This window comes from Melopsittacus undulatus, chromosome 7, assembly GCF_012275295.1.
Source record: "Melopsittacus undulatus isolate bMelUnd1 chromosome 7, bMelUnd1.mat.Z, whole genome shotgun sequence".
Lineage (NCBI taxonomy): Eukaryota > Metazoa > Chordata > Aves > Psittaciformes > Psittaculidae > Melopsittacus > Melopsittacus undulatus.
Window position 1 is genome coordinate 43,264,159 of NC_047533.1, and position 18,206 is coordinate 43,282,364.

General features: G+C 37.9%; 1 protein-coding gene across 6 annotated transcripts in view; it reads right to left on the minus strand.

The window, feature by feature from the left end:
* The window catches only part of FNIP2 (folliculin interacting protein 2), a 51,158-nt gene that overhangs the window by 3,963 nt on the left and 28,989 nt on the right, over positions 1-18,206 (minus strand). For 5 of the 6 annotated variants that reach the window (XR_004080549.2, XM_034064631.1, XM_034064630.1 and 2 more), the window contains 10 exons: positions 17,820-17,891; positions 17,092-17,221; positions 13,523-13,724; positions 12,868-12,956; positions 11,856-12,002; positions 11,569-11,738; positions 6,930-8,247; positions 6,058-6,214; positions 4,761-4,961; positions 1,020-1,135 (listed from right to left, as the gene is read on the minus strand). Coding sequence is in view for 5 of the 6 variants with exons in the window: in XM_034064631.1 (XP_033920522.1) it covers positions 1,020-1,135; positions 4,761-4,961; positions 6,058-6,214; positions 6,930-8,247; positions 11,569-11,738; positions 11,856-12,002; positions 12,868-12,956; positions 13,523-13,724; positions 17,092-17,221; positions 17,820-17,891 (2,602 nt within the window). In the remaining variant the exon portion in view is untranslated. Of the gene's footprint in view, positions 1-1,019; positions 1,136-1,628; positions 2,258-4,760; positions 4,962-6,057; positions 6,215-6,929; positions 8,248-11,568; positions 11,739-11,855; positions 12,003-12,867; positions 12,957-13,522; positions 13,725-17,091; positions 17,222-17,819; positions 17,892-18,206 lie in introns of those variants that run through there. The other variant, XM_031048745.2, reaches the window with a different exon arrangement.

An 18,206-nucleotide genomic window follows, 5' to 3' on the forward strand; every position in this document is an offset into this window, starting at 1 on the left:
TAATAATGTTTAAAACCAAGAAGTATGCTGTCCTTTAAGTCAAAAGATAGCAGTATTGCATTTAGTAGTATATAATCTTTTGGGGTTTAAATATTTTTATTTATTTGCCAAACCATAAGCCTCAGCTTTAGTCTTACCAGTCAGTAGGCATCAATAAGCCCAGTTTAAGAAAGTACTAAACATTAGCTTATGAAAGATTCTGCATTTCATGTTTTGAGTATAACTCAGTTCACCATGGAGTAGGACTCTTACTGAAAGACGACTAAAAGCTGGAATTAATTCATTATTATGTAATAACAGTACCAGGAATCTCTCTCAAACACTATGTTCAGTTTCCAACCATTTTCAAATGTAAAGCTGCTCAAGTGCCAGGACATATCTATATATTTATATATATCTGTACACATATGCACACACTGAAGAAAGTGCTTGTTTCTGGGTTTCACTACTGACAACTACATTTCCCAGTATGAAGTCTTGAATAGTCTGGATAAATTTTGACCTACAGTGCTAAAACCCATCTTCTTGGGAATGTGTATTCACTTCTTCCCCTTCCCCCTCTTCTGCTGTCAGCAGGTGCATCCCTAAAGATTGTATGCCAATCAAGTACTATTGTTAGAAGACAGCTGCCAAAGAGGACATCTGCTTTTCTTACATTTGCTTTTTGAGAAGCTGTCTTTGCTCAAGATACAACTGCATCACCTACACAAAAATGTTCAAGTATTTGTTGGGATGAAGCTTTCACTAAGGAGACTGAGACAGAAAGAGTACATATGAATGCATGGATAACACCCTAATGCCCAAAATCCAAACTTTCTTCATTCTGAACATTTAGGAATGACAAGTAACTGGTTCTTGCTGTAGAACTATTTCCTTCTGATTTCCAGATGGTTTTATTAGATACACAATAAAGTGCCAGATACGAAGAAGCAAGATCTCATGGGAACAAGATACCAACATCAGAAACTGGAAAATAACAGCCCCAGGTTTTGTCATTAAGCAATACCTGTAATACTCACCCCAATACCATTCCTAGTTCTTTTACATGCACTCTTGTATGTCCTCGCAGATATTCTGAAAGCATTTTGCTTTTGAGATACATCTCTTGTAGTCTATCCTCAAGATGCATTATGCACTGTAAACACAGACCAAAAACCTCAGAATGGCTTTAACAATCGCATGCAAACTTTACAGGAATGTAAGCATATAATTTTATCTTTTATCTTAGCTGTAATGTCTTTCAAACTAAATCTCCATTTAAAAATCTAGAAGAGGCAACTGGTTTTGTTACAAGTGTGCTGGCACCATTAAAAAGTTATCACTACCCCTCAAAGGGGAACCCCCTCATAAAACTGGGGCATCCTAGCTTTTTCAGGCACCATAGACAGCACATCCATTTTTCATTAAAGTCAGCCACATTGTTTCTGCTGACTTAAATAGTTTTAACCAGGTTCAAAGACACTCAAGACATCTTACTAAGAATCAAACCAGAATACCTGGATCAATACTTGATGTTTGTTGTCAGTATAATATTTCATGAATGACTCAGCTTAGACAACAGTTCCTAAAATTGGCACTCTAGGGATCTGCATTCAAGAAACTAAGTACTAGAAGACACTATTATCTGTTGTAATTTCATAGCTCTTTACTCACTACAATATAAGCTAGGTTACAAATCCTCTTTAAACATTTGTTTTAATTAGTTTTAGGTACTTCTAGTTTAAAATGGCTTAGACATTTGACGTTGCTTGCCAAAAGGTAATAGTTCAAACTGAACAAAACAATTTAATCACTCCCCTTTTACTTTAGCAGTAGCATGCTAGAAACATGTATTATCTTTAAATATAGTCATGTGATGCATGGTAATTTCTCATACACCAACCGCAGGAGAGTAGATGAACCTTAGCTTCAAAGAGAGAGGTTTATTTTCATAAGACAAGGACAGTAGGTATGATGTCTTCACAAGATGAGTAGTAGGATGCCTTATCAGGTATTTTGTTCTAGGACAAAGGTATATTCAAATCGATATATTCCTTATTTCCACCATGATGACCACTTCAAAAAAGTTAAATTAGTTCAGCTCTCCAAACTCCAGGAGATGAAAGCAGGAAGTGCATGCAGAACCTTGTATTATCACATATATAATCATCTGGCAGGCATAGACAGCAATTAGAAACAGTAGCAGCAAATAGCTTCAGGCCATCGTCCAATGTGCTTTTCAAGTTGAATGAAAGCCGTAAGTATTAGAAATGAGATCCTGTGAAACCAGTTTTGGTAATTAAAAAATAATAAGCAAAGAAAAGACTTGTAAGTAGTCTGCCATGTATTTTCTGGTCTGGAGTAAGATGAAGATTTTTAATGATTCTCTGAGTTTATATTAGGTCTTAACCATGGAAGATAAAGAGGCATTTTAAAAACATGCTACATAGTAGTAGAACAAGATCACTGACACCAGTGGAGGAAAGCTTTTTGAGTGTAGTTTATCTGTTTGCTTCAAGTGAGTTTTCAGTCAAGTCAGTATACTTGTAACACTTCTGATTCTAGCTGAAAGGGAAATATTCTTTTCCATTACAGGCAACCTTAACACAAAAAGCCCACAAGCACTTCCCCAGTGGTTGAGGGGAGCATGCAGCTGATTCACAAAGTGGCAGTTCAACATATTTTGATTTCAGTACTTATGCCAAAGGATTATGGATTTTTATATTTTTTTAATATGTGAGAGAGTAAACAAGGAAATAATAAGGAAGAATCCCACATTATTCTAAGATTCTTTATATGCAAGATTATCTGTTCCTCCTGATACAAAGAATCAAAAGACATTCCTCCCCATAAGTTTAGTACATGAATCCATTTTGTTCAACATGTTCAAGTTTTGGGTTTGTTTTTGTTGGTTTTTTTTTTTTGTACTGTCAGCTTCCTCTGCAGCTTTCCTCATTGACTAAATGGAAAAAAACAAACATCAAGTCACTTCTAGGAAAGTAGCTAAAATGAGTTTAAAGGTGCAGGTAAAACTTGACATATTGCTTATATGCAGCAGCTATGATCATAATTTCCCTTGCTGGTGTGCTGCAAAGCTCTGCAGTACAGTTACCAGTCTGACGTGCCACAACAAAGGTATCACCACTTGCCTTTCATCCAGTTTCAAAAGCTGGGCTTTGTTTTTCGTTACACCACAAAACTCAAAACCTTAACTCATCTGAGCAGTAACTGCATGTAAAAAAGAATGCACTCCTAAAGGAAACTTCAAACATACTGCATTATGTTCATCTCTGATCAATATGCTTTTGTCAAAGCTTAAATCAATAGAATCACAACAAAAGAGTCACACTTCTCCCCCTAGAGTTTAGTGGAATACAGCTTCCATGCACTGATGGTTTTGTTTTAGTAAAGAGCTGCAAAAGCCACTAACATAAGGATTAAAGTGTCTCTGATATGGATTATAGCAAATTTCCAAACTTCTAGCACTGTCACTTCACTGTGCCTTTTTCCAAGAAAAATGAAAATAAAAGATCCCTGAAAAATATTCTACCTCCAAACCCCTCTTGCATCATACAATGCATACAAAAGTTGCATACACAAATGCAAGGGCAACATAGGAAAGAACAATTCAGTTGCAGAATCAACTATTCAGATTAAAAATGCCAAAACTTAAGGTGCTACTATGCAAATGTTACGATATCATTTTAACCAAACTTGTGTATTTTTCAGTGTCCAGAAGAATCCAGAGACAATGACAGCATACCACATATTTTGCCTAGCATTTGACTTCAAGAACTTAGTGTAATCAATACCACTAATTTTATTCAAAACAGTGCAACTAATACCATTTACAGCTGTTAGTGTTTAATTCTATCTTCCTCTTCCATCTGCTAGCACAGCCGTTACACAGGCTCCTACAAAGTTTCTCAAGACTATCTGCTGAAGGACAAACCAATTCAGTTAGTTGAAAAAGGGATGACTACTGAAAAATCCACCCTGTCTCCCCTCACCTACAATTGTGCGATAAAACTGCATTGTAATTACCACTGTGAGACTTGTGGGTAATTTTGCTGTAATCAGCAAAGCCAGTATTACTGATTTGCTCTGATGAACTCAACTACTAATGAGGACAGGAACGGATGTTGTGGGACAGGGATAATGCAATAGGATAATCCCCTGCTGCAACCCATCTGCCTCCAGGTGTTTTCAGGTTTCAGTCTCCTCCCAGCAATTCTATGGAGACATTGGCAAGGTTATCTGAGACAGCACTTGCTGACAGAGTTGGCTAAAACATGCATAAAACAGAAGGATCAAGTAAACACAGAGGCACAACTATTTGGGAAAGAGAGATAAGAGGCATCCCCTGCATGGAGTTGGATCAAAAGCCCAAGAACAGAAAGTTGCATGCTAGAAACAGGCTTGGGTTGATAGAAGCTTCAACAACGTAAATGGAAGTGTGGAAATAACACAAAAAATAAAAGCCAAATTTAAGAGCCCTAATCATAAACACACGAGAACCATGCTAAAATTGCCTGAACAACTTCAGTTTTGTCATATGCATTTGAATAGTTAACTTTAATATGACCTATTACATGTAAATTACAGATAAAACAGGATCTGTTATTGGCCTGTACCATTCATTCTCTCAAATATATTGTGTCAACTCTGTATCACTTCAGGATTAGCTCATCGGTACAGCAACACAGTTTGCAAAACTCTGCTCTTCCTACTTAAGCTAAGCAATTTGCATTACCTACAGTCTCCAGTAAAGAAATACTTACAAAGTCAGCTGGGACGTTGAGTTTGTAAAGCTGTAAAATAGACTGCAATAAACTGGATACTTGACTTGAAACCAAAACATCCTTGCCTAACTTCATATTGTCCATCATCTTTCTCTGGCTTGTAGCTACTTGTACGTTCCATTTATCTGTGTCTGCAATAATGCAGACAGCTTCTGCTATGGGCTCATCTAGCACTGGATGCTGCAACAGATAAAGAATATAAACATTATGTGACACTTTCACATACATTTTTGCAACTCAGTTTGAGGTTCCACTTTTAGTCACACTGAGGCAGGGAATAAGAAAGTGAACCAACAGGAAACCAAAGCCATCTCAAAAATGACAAGGAATACCAGCTTCAGTGATAGAGTTTTACATCTCTCAACACTGGGTCAGTTAAGTCTTAACTGACAATTTGATCAAGGCATTTAAGTAGTGCTTCAAAATTACTACTCCAATACTTTTTTCAAATATTCCACCCTTCCTGAGAAGATAAGTTTCTTCCAAAATGGAAAGAATAATAATTTTACTGATCCAGTGATGATGAAAGCATATTTAAAGTTTCAGAGCTATACGAAGGATTTTGCTCTGCACAATCAATCAGACCAATCTGATATGTTTAAAGAAGTTACATACATGTGCATCACTGTTCCAGGTAGTATATGAACTTATTCCAGCAAGATGATCAACTGCTGCAGAGCAGCTGTTGACGATTACTAGATAAACATTTAAAATTGCACATCAAGGTCACAGTTACGTTAGTGAAAGGTTAGTTATTAATTATATAATTATATAATTTAGGAGTACTTGAAGTAGAGTAAGAACATGGCAAAGTTTCTACCTATAGACAATCACTTTTCTGTAGTCAGTCATTTCTGCTACAGTTTAGTATAATATAGGCCTCCACAAGACTTCATCTCCCTTGCAACACATGCCACCAATGGCAAAATAAGATCCAACTTGTTTCAACTTGTACATAATTTTATGACAAATAATTGCCAGCTATTGTGACTGAGAAGCAGTTTGAAGTTTTTTCCTTGTTTGTAACTTGAAGTTGCAAACAATTTTCCTTGCGCTTATCTCTGAAGAGAAAGCTTAAGACACTATAAAGGAAAGCACACGATTCTTGTGTGAACAGGCTTTGTACACAACGCATTAATGGCTTACATCTTCCAAGAAGGAAGACAGGTGTGGCTGTTACAAACAGTAAGTAGAAAGAAGGCTATCCAAAGGACCTGCTTCTGTAGATCTTGGTAATATCACTACTGCTATAACTCAGAACAGTACATTAACTCACATGCATTGCATGAAGTAGGTCTGCTAATAGACACTGCTTGAGTTTTTCATCATTATTTATCCCATGCAGCACTAGATCAGGTATATACGTATGACAGTAACCACCTAGAAGTGATCTTCCAAAATTTTTCACACATTGACTGCTGATTGTATTTGACCTGAAATACAGAAATACAAAGCACGTAAGATTCTTGCTTGACAAACTGATTCAGATTTTAAATGAATGAGAAGTTTGGTTTATCATCCCTGCTTCTATTGTAAGTATCAATCAACACTGTACTCAAAATACACAAAATCAATTACTGGTGCTCTTTGAAAGAAAGATTTTAAAAGCTGAACTTGAACAAGGTATCAATTCCTTTGAATTTATAAAAAGGCAAAGCTAAATGTATTAGAGCTTGCGATATGTACGAGATCCATGTTCTGCAGCTAAGACTGCAAAATTTTTTCTCCAGCTCAGCCCAAGCAGCAAACTTTCTAGTTACCTACCTTAAGTATCAACAAGCTCCAAAGTTTTCAAACAAGATGCATTTATTTATTTATTTAATATCTGTCTTTGATTTGCAAATTTGCTTGTCCTCGGATGTTCTGTCTACATTAACTGTTTCAGGCAGCTTACATAAAAAAGTAATCAACCTTTTTTATTAGACATATGAAGGGCATCTTTGTCACAAATTTCACTACTTAACCCTGCTCCATCTTATGTTTTCTTTTTGCCAACTCTGGTTACAAGAATCCTAACCACATCACTGTCTACTATGGATTTGTTTGCAAGGAACTTACTCAAGATCATCGAGGATTTCAGACTTTAAACCCTGAACACCTCTGAAGTAGCAACAGCTTTTGACTCCATTTAGTTCCAAATTAGATTACCTTGGTAAAGGAAGTTCCACTTCTGCAAACTCTTCAAGTCTTTTGCTGACATTATCATGATGTACTTCATCAGGAATACAACAATCACCTTCTTCATCACTGGCTCCAAGAGCACTGTCTGAACTCTCGTTCCTTGGAATGTCCCCTTCAGCTCTGAAGGAGCTTTTACTTCCAGCATCCCCATAGGGGACATCTTTAGCACCTACTTTAGGGGAATCCTGTTTGACAGCAGAACCTACTTCTACACAGCTAGGGGAATAGTTCTCCAGATTGCCAGAGCATAAAGTTCTAGTTTCTTTCAGGCTTGGCAATTTTACAGTTTCCAAATTATCTGTGGGCAAAAGTGGTTCACTAGATATTGTGTTCACAAAATTCATTTCAGCTTCTTTACTTCCTGTATGTTGGTGAAGTATATTCTCCTTCCCCACACAAGGCGAGATTTGTGCGTAACAAACATCATGTTTACTGAAGGGTATAAAGGCAGCTTCGCAACTTTCTTTTTGATTCTGAGAAGCATTCACAGGCAGATTTGTGGAACTTGAGGTACAATGTATCACCTCTGTATTTTTTCTCAACGCTTTCAGATTTGCTTCCATTTCTCTTCTATGAGTTTCTAAGTCTGACTCTGGTGATGCTGAACTTCCAATCTGAAAAGTGACCTTTTCCAAGTGTGAGCTCCTGTGGCCAGACCTTTCAGGACAAGGTAAGGCAGATGACCTAACGGACAACTGGTTTTCCACTTTACTCTCATTCTGGTTCCTATTCTTCTTTATCTCTGTTAAGTCATCCAATTTAGATGGCTCTTCAAAGTGGTAGGATACAACTCCTGTATCAGTGACAATTCTTTTCCTACCATCAGATGTTCCCTTATGAAAACTGCTAGTTAGACAGTCAACAGATGCTTCGGAGTTCTGACTGGCCTTTCCTATTGCTTCTTTCTTTTCTTTTGAAGAGGCTGGGACAGCATGAGTGCTTTCTGGGTCATGTGCCCACTCTGCAACACTATTGTGCTTACTTCCATCATTCTTTGGAGGTAGGATTGGAGGCACAAGAGCAGGTTCATTTTTAACAGTGACAACAACATAATCAGATTCCTCTACCTCTCCCTTTTCTAGGGCAGTTGTGATCTTGCTTCCATTTAGCACTTGATCTTCTACCCCAGCCTTCTCACTCCATGTCAGCTGATTTTCCTGCAGCTCAGAGCACCGAATGAAGTAAGTTAGAACATAGAGCAAGCGCTGCACCAACTCTTTGCGTTTTCCAACAATAACAGTTCGAGTCAATCTCACTGGAGAGCCTATGGCACCATAGAGATCACCTATACAGGAAAACAATCACATGTTTATGTTTGGTTGTGATATAAGCCTAAATTCAACATATTTTGAAACAGCATTTACTATGGACACAAATCAGACAGTTCTTTCACAGCAAGTTCATAAAAATTTAAAACAAAGACTAACAAAAGCACTTCTACTTGTTTTTTGTCCAGAAGGGTTTTAATGGTTTTGTGAGTAGCTGCTATTACTCAGCTTCTTTCTGTTCAAAGCCACTAAGGATTTTATTTACATGATGCTTACAAGATATGATCACTTGGAAATTGACACAACAGGGGGTGAAAAGGAATATAGATCCCGCTATACTGTTTTCTATTTTATTACATATTTTCTTTCACATTAGTCATTTTATTTCAGTAACTTTTTCTGTTAAACACATGAATTTTCATACAGATAAAATCTAAATTACTTTTTTCAGGACCAATATAAGAAAAGCAATAAAGGATTCAATATTAGCTTAATAAATAAGGTTCTGAAAAAAGAGGCATGTAACTACCCTACTGGGCTAGGCACATGCACTTCTATGTACTTGGAGTCAACCTCACTAACATGAGCATTTATTTTTGGCATGGGATAGCAAAGAACTAGAAAATGTATTCACTAAAAATACAACTGTAAAATGAGAGGTAAAAACTACAACAGAAGTGTGTTCCCCCTCTCAGTTCCCCCCAGGAACTACCTACTTGCTAGTTCATTTATCCTGGAGAACTGTTGGGGTTTTGTTTTTTAAACAGAACTAAGGCCATACATATCCTGCTTTCCACATATTTGTTTGGGAGAGTATAACTGTTGTTAGCTGCTTGTAATCCTCTATCAGTTGAAGGGTTTCTGCTCCGAAGTTCTGGGTGAGGTAAGCATAGATAGTAAATAAGGCAAGATCTCTTATCAGACAAAGATGGGTTAACTCAAGAAATGTCTATTACCACGTTCAGTTAACCCAGTTGTCTTCATCTGACAATCATTACTGAACACTCAAGTTGTCTTTGTCTAACCAAACTATGGCTGATATCACCAGCAGCCAGGAGGCAACCACCAACTCAATTTTCTTTATCCATCAGAAGTGTTCGCCTTGAAATCAGGCTTCTCTGAAGCATGGCTTTATCAGCTACCTGCTAATCCACCCAATTTGTCCAGGTGGCAAGACCTTGCACAGGGCTGCTCAAATGTTTTGGACCAAGTTTGCCACCAGGATTTTGTGCTAGACCTCAAGAAGCTACACTAAATGAAAGTTAAAATCAGAGCTTCAGGAAGGTTTCTGCCAAGGGCAAGAGGACCTCTGGTTTCAATATGAGGAGATTAAAAAAAAAAAACAAACCCACACAACAAAAATAAAAACACATTTATATTCAGACTCCTCTTCACCATACATAACATAAAAGGAATAAGGCTCCTGACTCCATTCCTATAAGACAAGGATCAATGATACAGTAATTCCACTTCTTTCAGTTACTGTCACACCTGCCAAGATCTGCCATTTCCTATAATGCTAGCAATGCACTGGAGAAGCTGCTGTGTGGTGGCTTCAGTGTCTTCCCCTCATTAAGAACACCTCTACAACTAGCCCCATAGCCTAACACACAAGCAAATTCACTCCTCACTAATGGAAAGTGGGCTACAGACTGCTCTGCTGGAATTTGCCTCAATGCCAGGTGGGTTACAAGGACTAGCACTAGGAAAGGAAACAGGAAGATGTATTTTTACTTTTAAGTTGAGCACAGTTGCTATGGAAATCAGATCCAGGCTTTATGTTCATTTGCACAATTGACTTTTATATAAAACCATTACCAATAACTCAGTACAAAAATTCAAAATTGTGGTCTTCAAAACATACTAATGCTAACTGCTAAAACCATTAAAGCTGACATTTAAGACAGCATTATGTCTTCCTGATAGTGGTACTTACTATTTTATGTAACTGTAATTGATATTTAATATATAACAAAAACATGGGGCTGACGGTGGAAATATACAGGTACAGAAAAACCTTTTCCTTAATAAAAAGTAATTTCCATTTTAAAGCATTACACTCAATGATTTTTTTATTCCCCCTCCACCTCTTTCTAAAGACCACCAGCAGAGGGCAACATCTTACTTTATTATCAATTCCTGCTACTGCCAGATAAGGGCTTTTGGACTTTACAAGAACGAAAGAAAACTAGAAATCATTGAGTCCAGGCATTGAGAAATTGGCTAGGCCAATGCTGGTAGCAACATACAACCTGGGGAGCTGAGAACAGAAACAGATTCTTGATTAGTCACCAGCGGTAGCTTCTGGGAGCAATCATAAGAGCTACTGTGTCCAGTTCAGCTGGAGTTTTTTTAACTCCAGGCCTGGCTCCATCCTCAAAAACCTGAAAAAGCTACTATTTTACCCTCCAAGTCTAATCCATTAGTCCTCTGCATAACACTTTAAAGACATCCTAAACCAGGAAACACATCTGCCAAGGTAGCAATTCTTACTTTCATAAAGACAGCTGAGAAAAACAAACTTATCTGAGACAATGAGAAAGAAACAATCAGCAGCACAGTATAAATGTTACATTATTGTTTTACTGTGCATGTGTGTTACTTTACAATCATATATATCAGTTAATATACATATAACTTTCAGTTAAAGTTAAGGCCAATCTGACATCAGACTTGCAGCTGGTTCCAAAAAGAAGAATTTCCAGGGATTTACCACTGGCAACATTATTCTCTCAGCTCTTACCTACTCATTTGAAAGCAGTTACTTAATCCCCTGCATCAAAATAACTTAAAAGCTATAAGATATTTGACCAAGAACAGCCTGAGGACCTTGGCACAGAAAGAATATCTTGGCCCAAGCCCACTCACATAACTGAATTAATGAAGGTAGTGCCAGTTGCCAGACTTCACTCTTAATCTTGATGTCCAGACTAGCTCTGTGAAAAAGAGATGAAAAGAGGTAGCCAGGACAGTTTCAACTACAAATGGCCCCCAGGGCCCAGAAAACTCCTCAATCCAGTCTTGTTCTTCCCAAACTGCTCAGACTACTCACAGTACTTGCACCATCTTAATACTTCTATACCAAGTTACTTAGCCAGGCAGCGTAACAGAGGATGACAATGAGGGACCAGGGAAAAAAGCACAGAACTCAGGCTATTTAAGCTGGCCTCCAAATTCTGTGTTTAACCAGGTAGTCAGTCTTTACAGTAGCTCTGCCCAGCTTACAGCCAGGTACATCTGTAAGTGTTGATCTGGATCACAAAGAGCTCAAATAAGAGAAGTGAACACAAGAACGTGCTAGTTATAGTGAAGTCTGAAGCTTTCCATTTCCTACTGACCAAGTTGTGCCCAGAGAGGGTTATATGGATGGGATTTTGCCAGCATGTTCACAGACTGCGATGTGCGCTTCTCGGAGAAGGCCTTTATGGGAGGATGGTCAACCGGCATTACTGTTGGAACCCAAGCCAGATGGTATGTCAGCACAGCAGTTAACAAAGCAGCAAAGAACCTAGAAAAAAGAATACGACCAATGTAACACCAGCAAAAGAATGTCCCATTAAGTGCTTTAACACATGCACTGGGATGCACGAAAGCTTTTTTTTTTTAAAGGGTGGAGGAAGCTTACTGATTTTTGTTGATCTGTTCTATCAGAAATGTAAATTCTTTCAGAAAACGTTGGCATAAATGACTCTTTTCCAGGGTGCTGGACATCATATTGAGCCACACAGGCTCTGCAATCCTTGGAACAGAATATAGGTTCCAGATGGTAACTCTGCTCAAAGAAAAATCCACAAAAGGAAGTGTTAACATGCCCATTTCAATCTGGCAAACAAAAGTAGCCCCTTACCTCTTCTGTTGTCCACTGATTTTTATTGATTTTTTTTGTAAGATCTAGGAGACTGAACAAACTGGAAGAGTTTTATTCTTCGGGTAATTACCAGTAATTACTTGTGCCCCAGAACACAAGTCTGATTTGGTATACCAGAAACTAAGTGTCTACATGTGAATCACATGTCTTCCCTTTCTTGCATTTCCTCTTGCATTTGCATTCAGAAAAATGATTCAGAAATCATTTTGAGGGGGAATAGAACCTATTCTATTCATTGCAGTGATTCATTTCCACATTCCAGACATTACAGAAACTCCATCCCACCAAAGACTTGTCTCTCTCTCTCCTAGCCTCCCTTTCTTGGCCTCTAGCCATACTTCCTCTCTTAGGTACCAAAACCTTTGTGGTCTTTGACAGCAACTGTCTTGTCAGCAACTTAGGTTACTGTTCGGCTTCTATGGCTGGGAGTAGGCAACTCATCTGCGTAAATGTAACAGTCAATCCATTCATCTGCGCAGGCATCAACAGAAGCCAACTCCTGATGAGATCTTAAAGACTGACAACCACAGCTATAGCTGAGCTTAACAGAACTATTTTTGCTCTTGTTCTGAAAATGGCTTAGCTGGTTTTACTATAGGTTTTTAAAAACACTTACCCAATACCCAACACAGAAAATTCATTCACTCTAACATCAAGACTGGCTAAATTACAAGACCCTGCATTCAGTTGCTTATAACTGGAAATGACAAATATCTTAAGAGGGGCATGACAAGAGCTCTCCTTGTAATTCAGAATTCTGTTAACTCACCTGAATTCTCCCAGGGCATCCATGACACGGCTGATATAAACCTGCACCCTTTGGCTGGATTCTGCTATTTTTCTACATGAGATCATGGCCTTGATTAAGAGTTAAAGACACAAAACAGCTTCTTAAGGGATTCGCATTCTTCATCTTTTTAAGCTTCATTAACATGTCAAAATAATTAAGGTCTAGCCCCAGTGCTACACAGCCGCTCAAGGACGTCAATAGCTGCCAACCTCCCTCCGCCTCATGAGAGGCCAATCCCTGAGACTGGGCATAGGGAGAGAAAATATTTTTTGGGAGTATGGAGAAGACAGCAACAAACATTTTGTGCCTCTTTTTAAGTGACTGCATGAAACCATAATTTCCACAGTCTCTGCCAAGTCAAGAAAACCTCACAGTGAAATATGGTAAGAAGGGAAGAAAAAGAAAAACCACCCATACCATAAAACTCTCAATTCTTATTCTGACTAGAAAAGAAACTGCATCTCTTTCAGCAAATGCTGAATTCCTTCTCTGGGCTCAGGCTCAAGACTACATGTGTAAGGAGGGAGGGAGGCTCAAAACCACGCACCTTCTCCCACTCTTAATCTATCAGATTCTAGAATACTTCATGCTGTTTGACACTTTTCCACATTAAGACAAAACTAGTATTCTGTACCTTTTCTATTGCATATTTCAGCTTGTTCATGTGAGATTCAAAAAGAGGGAAGTGAGAGAAAAAGAAATCCTGGAAATTTCTCTGTGCTTCTTCTTTTTCAGGCAGAGAAAAGATTATACTGATTGCAATTTTTTTCCTCCGGACTATTGCAGGATTGGAGCTGCAGCTTTCATCAGCCATACTAAACATTTCTTCAGTGGACCTGTAAGACAGATTTGTTCAGACAGTTACCAATGTACTGAGAGGTAAATTGTCTTCTATCCCTATTTCTCTATGCAGTAGAATATAATTCATTCTTGGGCTACTCTGACTCACTACAGAAGACTTTGCTATCACCTGTCTCTGAACAGAGGATACCCAACATTTTGATGGATAAGACCAATGCTTGCTCAGATAGGAGGAAGGCAATCCCTGAAGAGGTCAGCTCCTAAAGTAGTGTAACAGCTTCCTCTGAAACACAGCTTCTACAAAATCCCTCCTTCTGGATTTAACTTTAAAGGGGATTAATAGAATGGAGACACAGTGCACAAAATCATTAGCAATAAAGGTTAAAAGTAATTTCAGAGCTCTGAACTGCACCCAGCACTCACGCTCCTGCTCGTGATGCTCTTCAGTCTATACTGCTCTTCATTAGCAAAGTTGGGAAACATGGTACCTATGCTGCTCCAGCATCTTAAAATGGATGTTTAAGACACTTAACCATGCAAAATAAAACTTTCTATTTTAACAGAAGACTAAATGTCACCACTTAGTAATTACTGTGAAAACACAAACTTAACGCCTACAAATACATGTGTGACTAGCTGAAAGTTACACATACTTCAGTTTAAAATGAAATGTTTTCAGCTAAAAAAATGCCCCAAACCCACCCAAAAAAACCAAACAGTGGTTATTTTACAACCATTATTATTTCCCCAGGTTCTGTTTATCCACTTGATGGTTCTGGCACATCTCTTTCAACAGTTATGCCACTTTTCAATATTACACATGGGTTGATACAGGGATCAACACTGCTCAACTTCTTGGTTATCAGCCTGGCATGTGGATCAAAACAGACCTTCAGTAAGTCTGTAGATGATGCCAAAGGGGTAAAAAAATGGTCAATGGACCAAGGAGGCTGTGTAATCCCCATCCTTTTACATTTTCAAAACTCAATTAGACAAGTTCAACAGCAACCTGATCAAAATTCTAAGCTAGTCCTTTACACAGGCAACTGATTTGAATGATATCCACAAGTCTTAGCCCAGCATAAGTTTTCCTGCTATTACACAAAAAGGTGGCAATCCCCTCATCCTGCTCCTCCATAAATACTTCCACTGCAGTGGTGAATATTGATGTTACTGGATTTACAAAGCTATTACTTTTTCTTGCTCAAAGTTCCTTGATCAATTCCACAGAAAAAAAGAAAAAAAGGTATCTAAAAAAGTATATACTTCAATAAATAACACAGTATGATCAAGTGTCTTTTGGAAGGAATCTAAATAGAATAATGGCTTTTAATCCTCTGGGAAATTATAGGGGAAGAAGGGTAAGTACAGACAAGGAAACCATTAGAACATAAATGGAGACATTCAGAGCAGCAGCTTATATGGAAATAGCTTGGGTTTGGAGTTTCTTTGTAAGTCAAGACTGCAGTATCAGTGAGTGGTAATTAAAAGCTTGAAGGCTTTTCATATTAGAATTATCTTGAAATGGAGCCTGTGGCATTTATAGACCACTATGAAGCAATTAACAAGAGGAAAGCCAGAATGCTAAGCATTCATTCTAAGTTCATTCTAAAAATAAGTGGTTTACAGAGTTTGACAAAGCTAAACATTCAAAAGTTTCTCATCATAGAGGTATGAGTTCAGGAATACAGGAAAACACACACAATAAAACCCAGTAAAAAAAATTTGTGGGAAACCAGAGTTCAAGACAAAAACATAACCTCATTTGAACTTCAGGAACTTGCATGCAGAGACACAAATTCCCAAGGAAGTTGGGAAAGGATGGTCAGTCAGCATCTAAGAAACATCACAAGTTTTTGTACTGCTTCCCAGGAACAGAAATTGAGGAATTTAGGTCTGTGAGAGAAGCCTTTTCAACAAAGCTGCTAATCTATCTTGCCTGCCAATTGACTACATGGAGTTCCAGCTAGACAGCTCATTTTCTTTGAGCTACTGGCCTAAAATATAAGTCACAGAGACTGTAGAATCTTGGCTGTACAAACTGAAGTACAAACTCTGCTGTCACTGAAGTATTCAACCAAGAGCCTACTGTTTTTTTTAGCAAGTAATCAGAAAACAAGTATCTACTTTGGCTTAGAAAGAATTACAATTCAAGAGTAGTTCTAGATACTGGAAATATTAATACCCCGTTTCCAATATCTTTCCCCAGCATACATTCTCCAATGTGGAAGAAAAACAACTTAGTCCTTACAGTGAAGCAGCAGCCCAAAAAGGCTACTTTCCTCTAAAGTGTTTGTTACTTTAGTAGCACTGAGGAAATTTCTGTTTGTGAAACTTTGGCCACTTTTTGAACTGAGATGAAATTATCTTATTTGCCCTAGATGTTTTAACTTTTGCACTGCTTTTAGCCTTATTTCTTTAGGAAACTAGATTAAAAATTACTTCAACTTACTGAAAGGAAAATGCTTACTAGCTTTTTCTCAACTGCAAACATGATTTAAGAAGCATGACTGCTACATTAGCATTACTGCATTATTCTTAATGTTGAAAATTATTCTGTAAGAATATCCAGGAAAAAGCTTTCAGTATGGACACTAGGGAGAGAAGTATTTTTAGAAAGGTTTTGGTTTTCTTTTTACTGACCACATATTTTAACTGGCAGCTTTTAAGCTTCACTTAACTGAAAACAGTGATGAGGGAAAGAGGCCAAACAGCAGGAATTTCTTGTAGCTCTGCATTAATTCCATGCTGTCTTTGTGTGCAGGTAGATGAGTACATATGAGCAGATAATCAAGAACCATTTGTATTTCGTAACTGTCAAGGGAAGAATTTGCTTATTAGCTATGAAAGGTCTGCTACATTCCATGCTTTGTTATGCCACTGAGCTACAAAAGCTAATAAAATTCCGAACCAGCAGCCAAGCTTTTTGATCACTGCTTTTTTTTTCCTTCCTGTTTTGGCAGAAGTCACATGAGGAACATCCTGTACCAGCCAAGAGAGTTGTCATGGGCTATTACTCCAAAATTTCAGTAACTGCTCACTAGTCAGGCTTCATCATAGCATAATGTAATTACTGCAGCAGTACTGTTACTGTACCTTTCATTTCAACAGGATGCTCTGCTTCTTCAGAAATTATTTACTTCTATTTTACTTCTCAGAATGTGGCTTCAGACACAGCCTATATGCTCAATAAAATATTTCAAATCAGGCCTTGTAGTTCTTATGCAGCCAGAACTTGATCTGTCTTTATACTGGCAATCTTATGTAACACACACAGAACTTAGACTGAACTGAGAGCATTTAATAACAGGATTTGTACTTCTAAAGAAAAAGAGGCTTAAGCTCTGTTTAGCTTAAAATACTGCCAAACAGCTGGTGTAAGAAGAAAGGTGCTGCACTCACCACCTTGGAATAATTCCGTTCTCTAAGCTGGTTGTCTGACTGCGGAGCCAGCGACGTTGGTAGCTGCTAGAAGACGATGATGAAGAGCTTGGAGATGGAAAAGGAGTGACCAGAAGACTGCTCAGAGATGCTATCAAGAAAGCAAGAAACCCCACATATACTGAATTACAAAGAGTGTTAAATATTTTTCTTCATACTCTAACTGGGAACAATTTCCCCAAAATAATGTTCTTGCTTGCTGATCTTCCTCACATAACTCATTTGCAACAGGAAAGACAAATTTTAAGTAAATCTTGCTGCCTGGAGATATTATTTTCTTAGTCAGATATTCCCAACTAGCACATATTAAAAGTCATCTTATTCTCATTAGAAGCATTCTGTCATAAGATGTGTTGACCTCCAATGACAGAAGACAGATCTCCTGTCCTCCTTTTCCTATTCAGTGCAAAACAAATCATCTCTTTCCTTGCTTTAGTAAAGGCTTGAGTCAGTTCTTTCTCCATAATATAAATTGGTTGAAAACCAAGAAAATAATTGCTGTAAACAAAGAACCTCACTATAAATATTCTCACATCAAGGCTTGGGGAAAAGCAGAAGGAAAACCACTCAGAAGATCCAAAATATTTTGGATTTCTGGGTCATAAGGTGCCTACATTTCAGGTGAATCACTACACCAAAGAATTTTAACGTAATTGCAAAAGTAGGCAAACAAGTCAGACAGCAGATACCTGACCGAGCAATGCCACTGTCTCTGTCCTCATTTTGTCCTCTGCTAGGCATATCAACAGGCGTGCTGTGTGCTAAAACAAACAGATCAGATCAATAGAAAATATTACAAAACTCATCATACTATTTGTCAGCATTTAAAAAAAATGTTTACATTTAAAGGTCATAAAGAAGCAAAGTTACATCCTGTACTGTCACCCTAAATAAACAATATGGTGTGAGCAGAGATGGCAGCAAACAGTATTCCCATACTGAGTACTGTGTTACTGGAGGAAGGTGGCTATTTGCCCCAGTCTGTAAAACATCTCTAATAAGCTTAAGAATATGAACAAAGTCTACATTAGCAGAAATCATGTACGCTTTGAAAATGAGGGCTGGTGATACCCCCC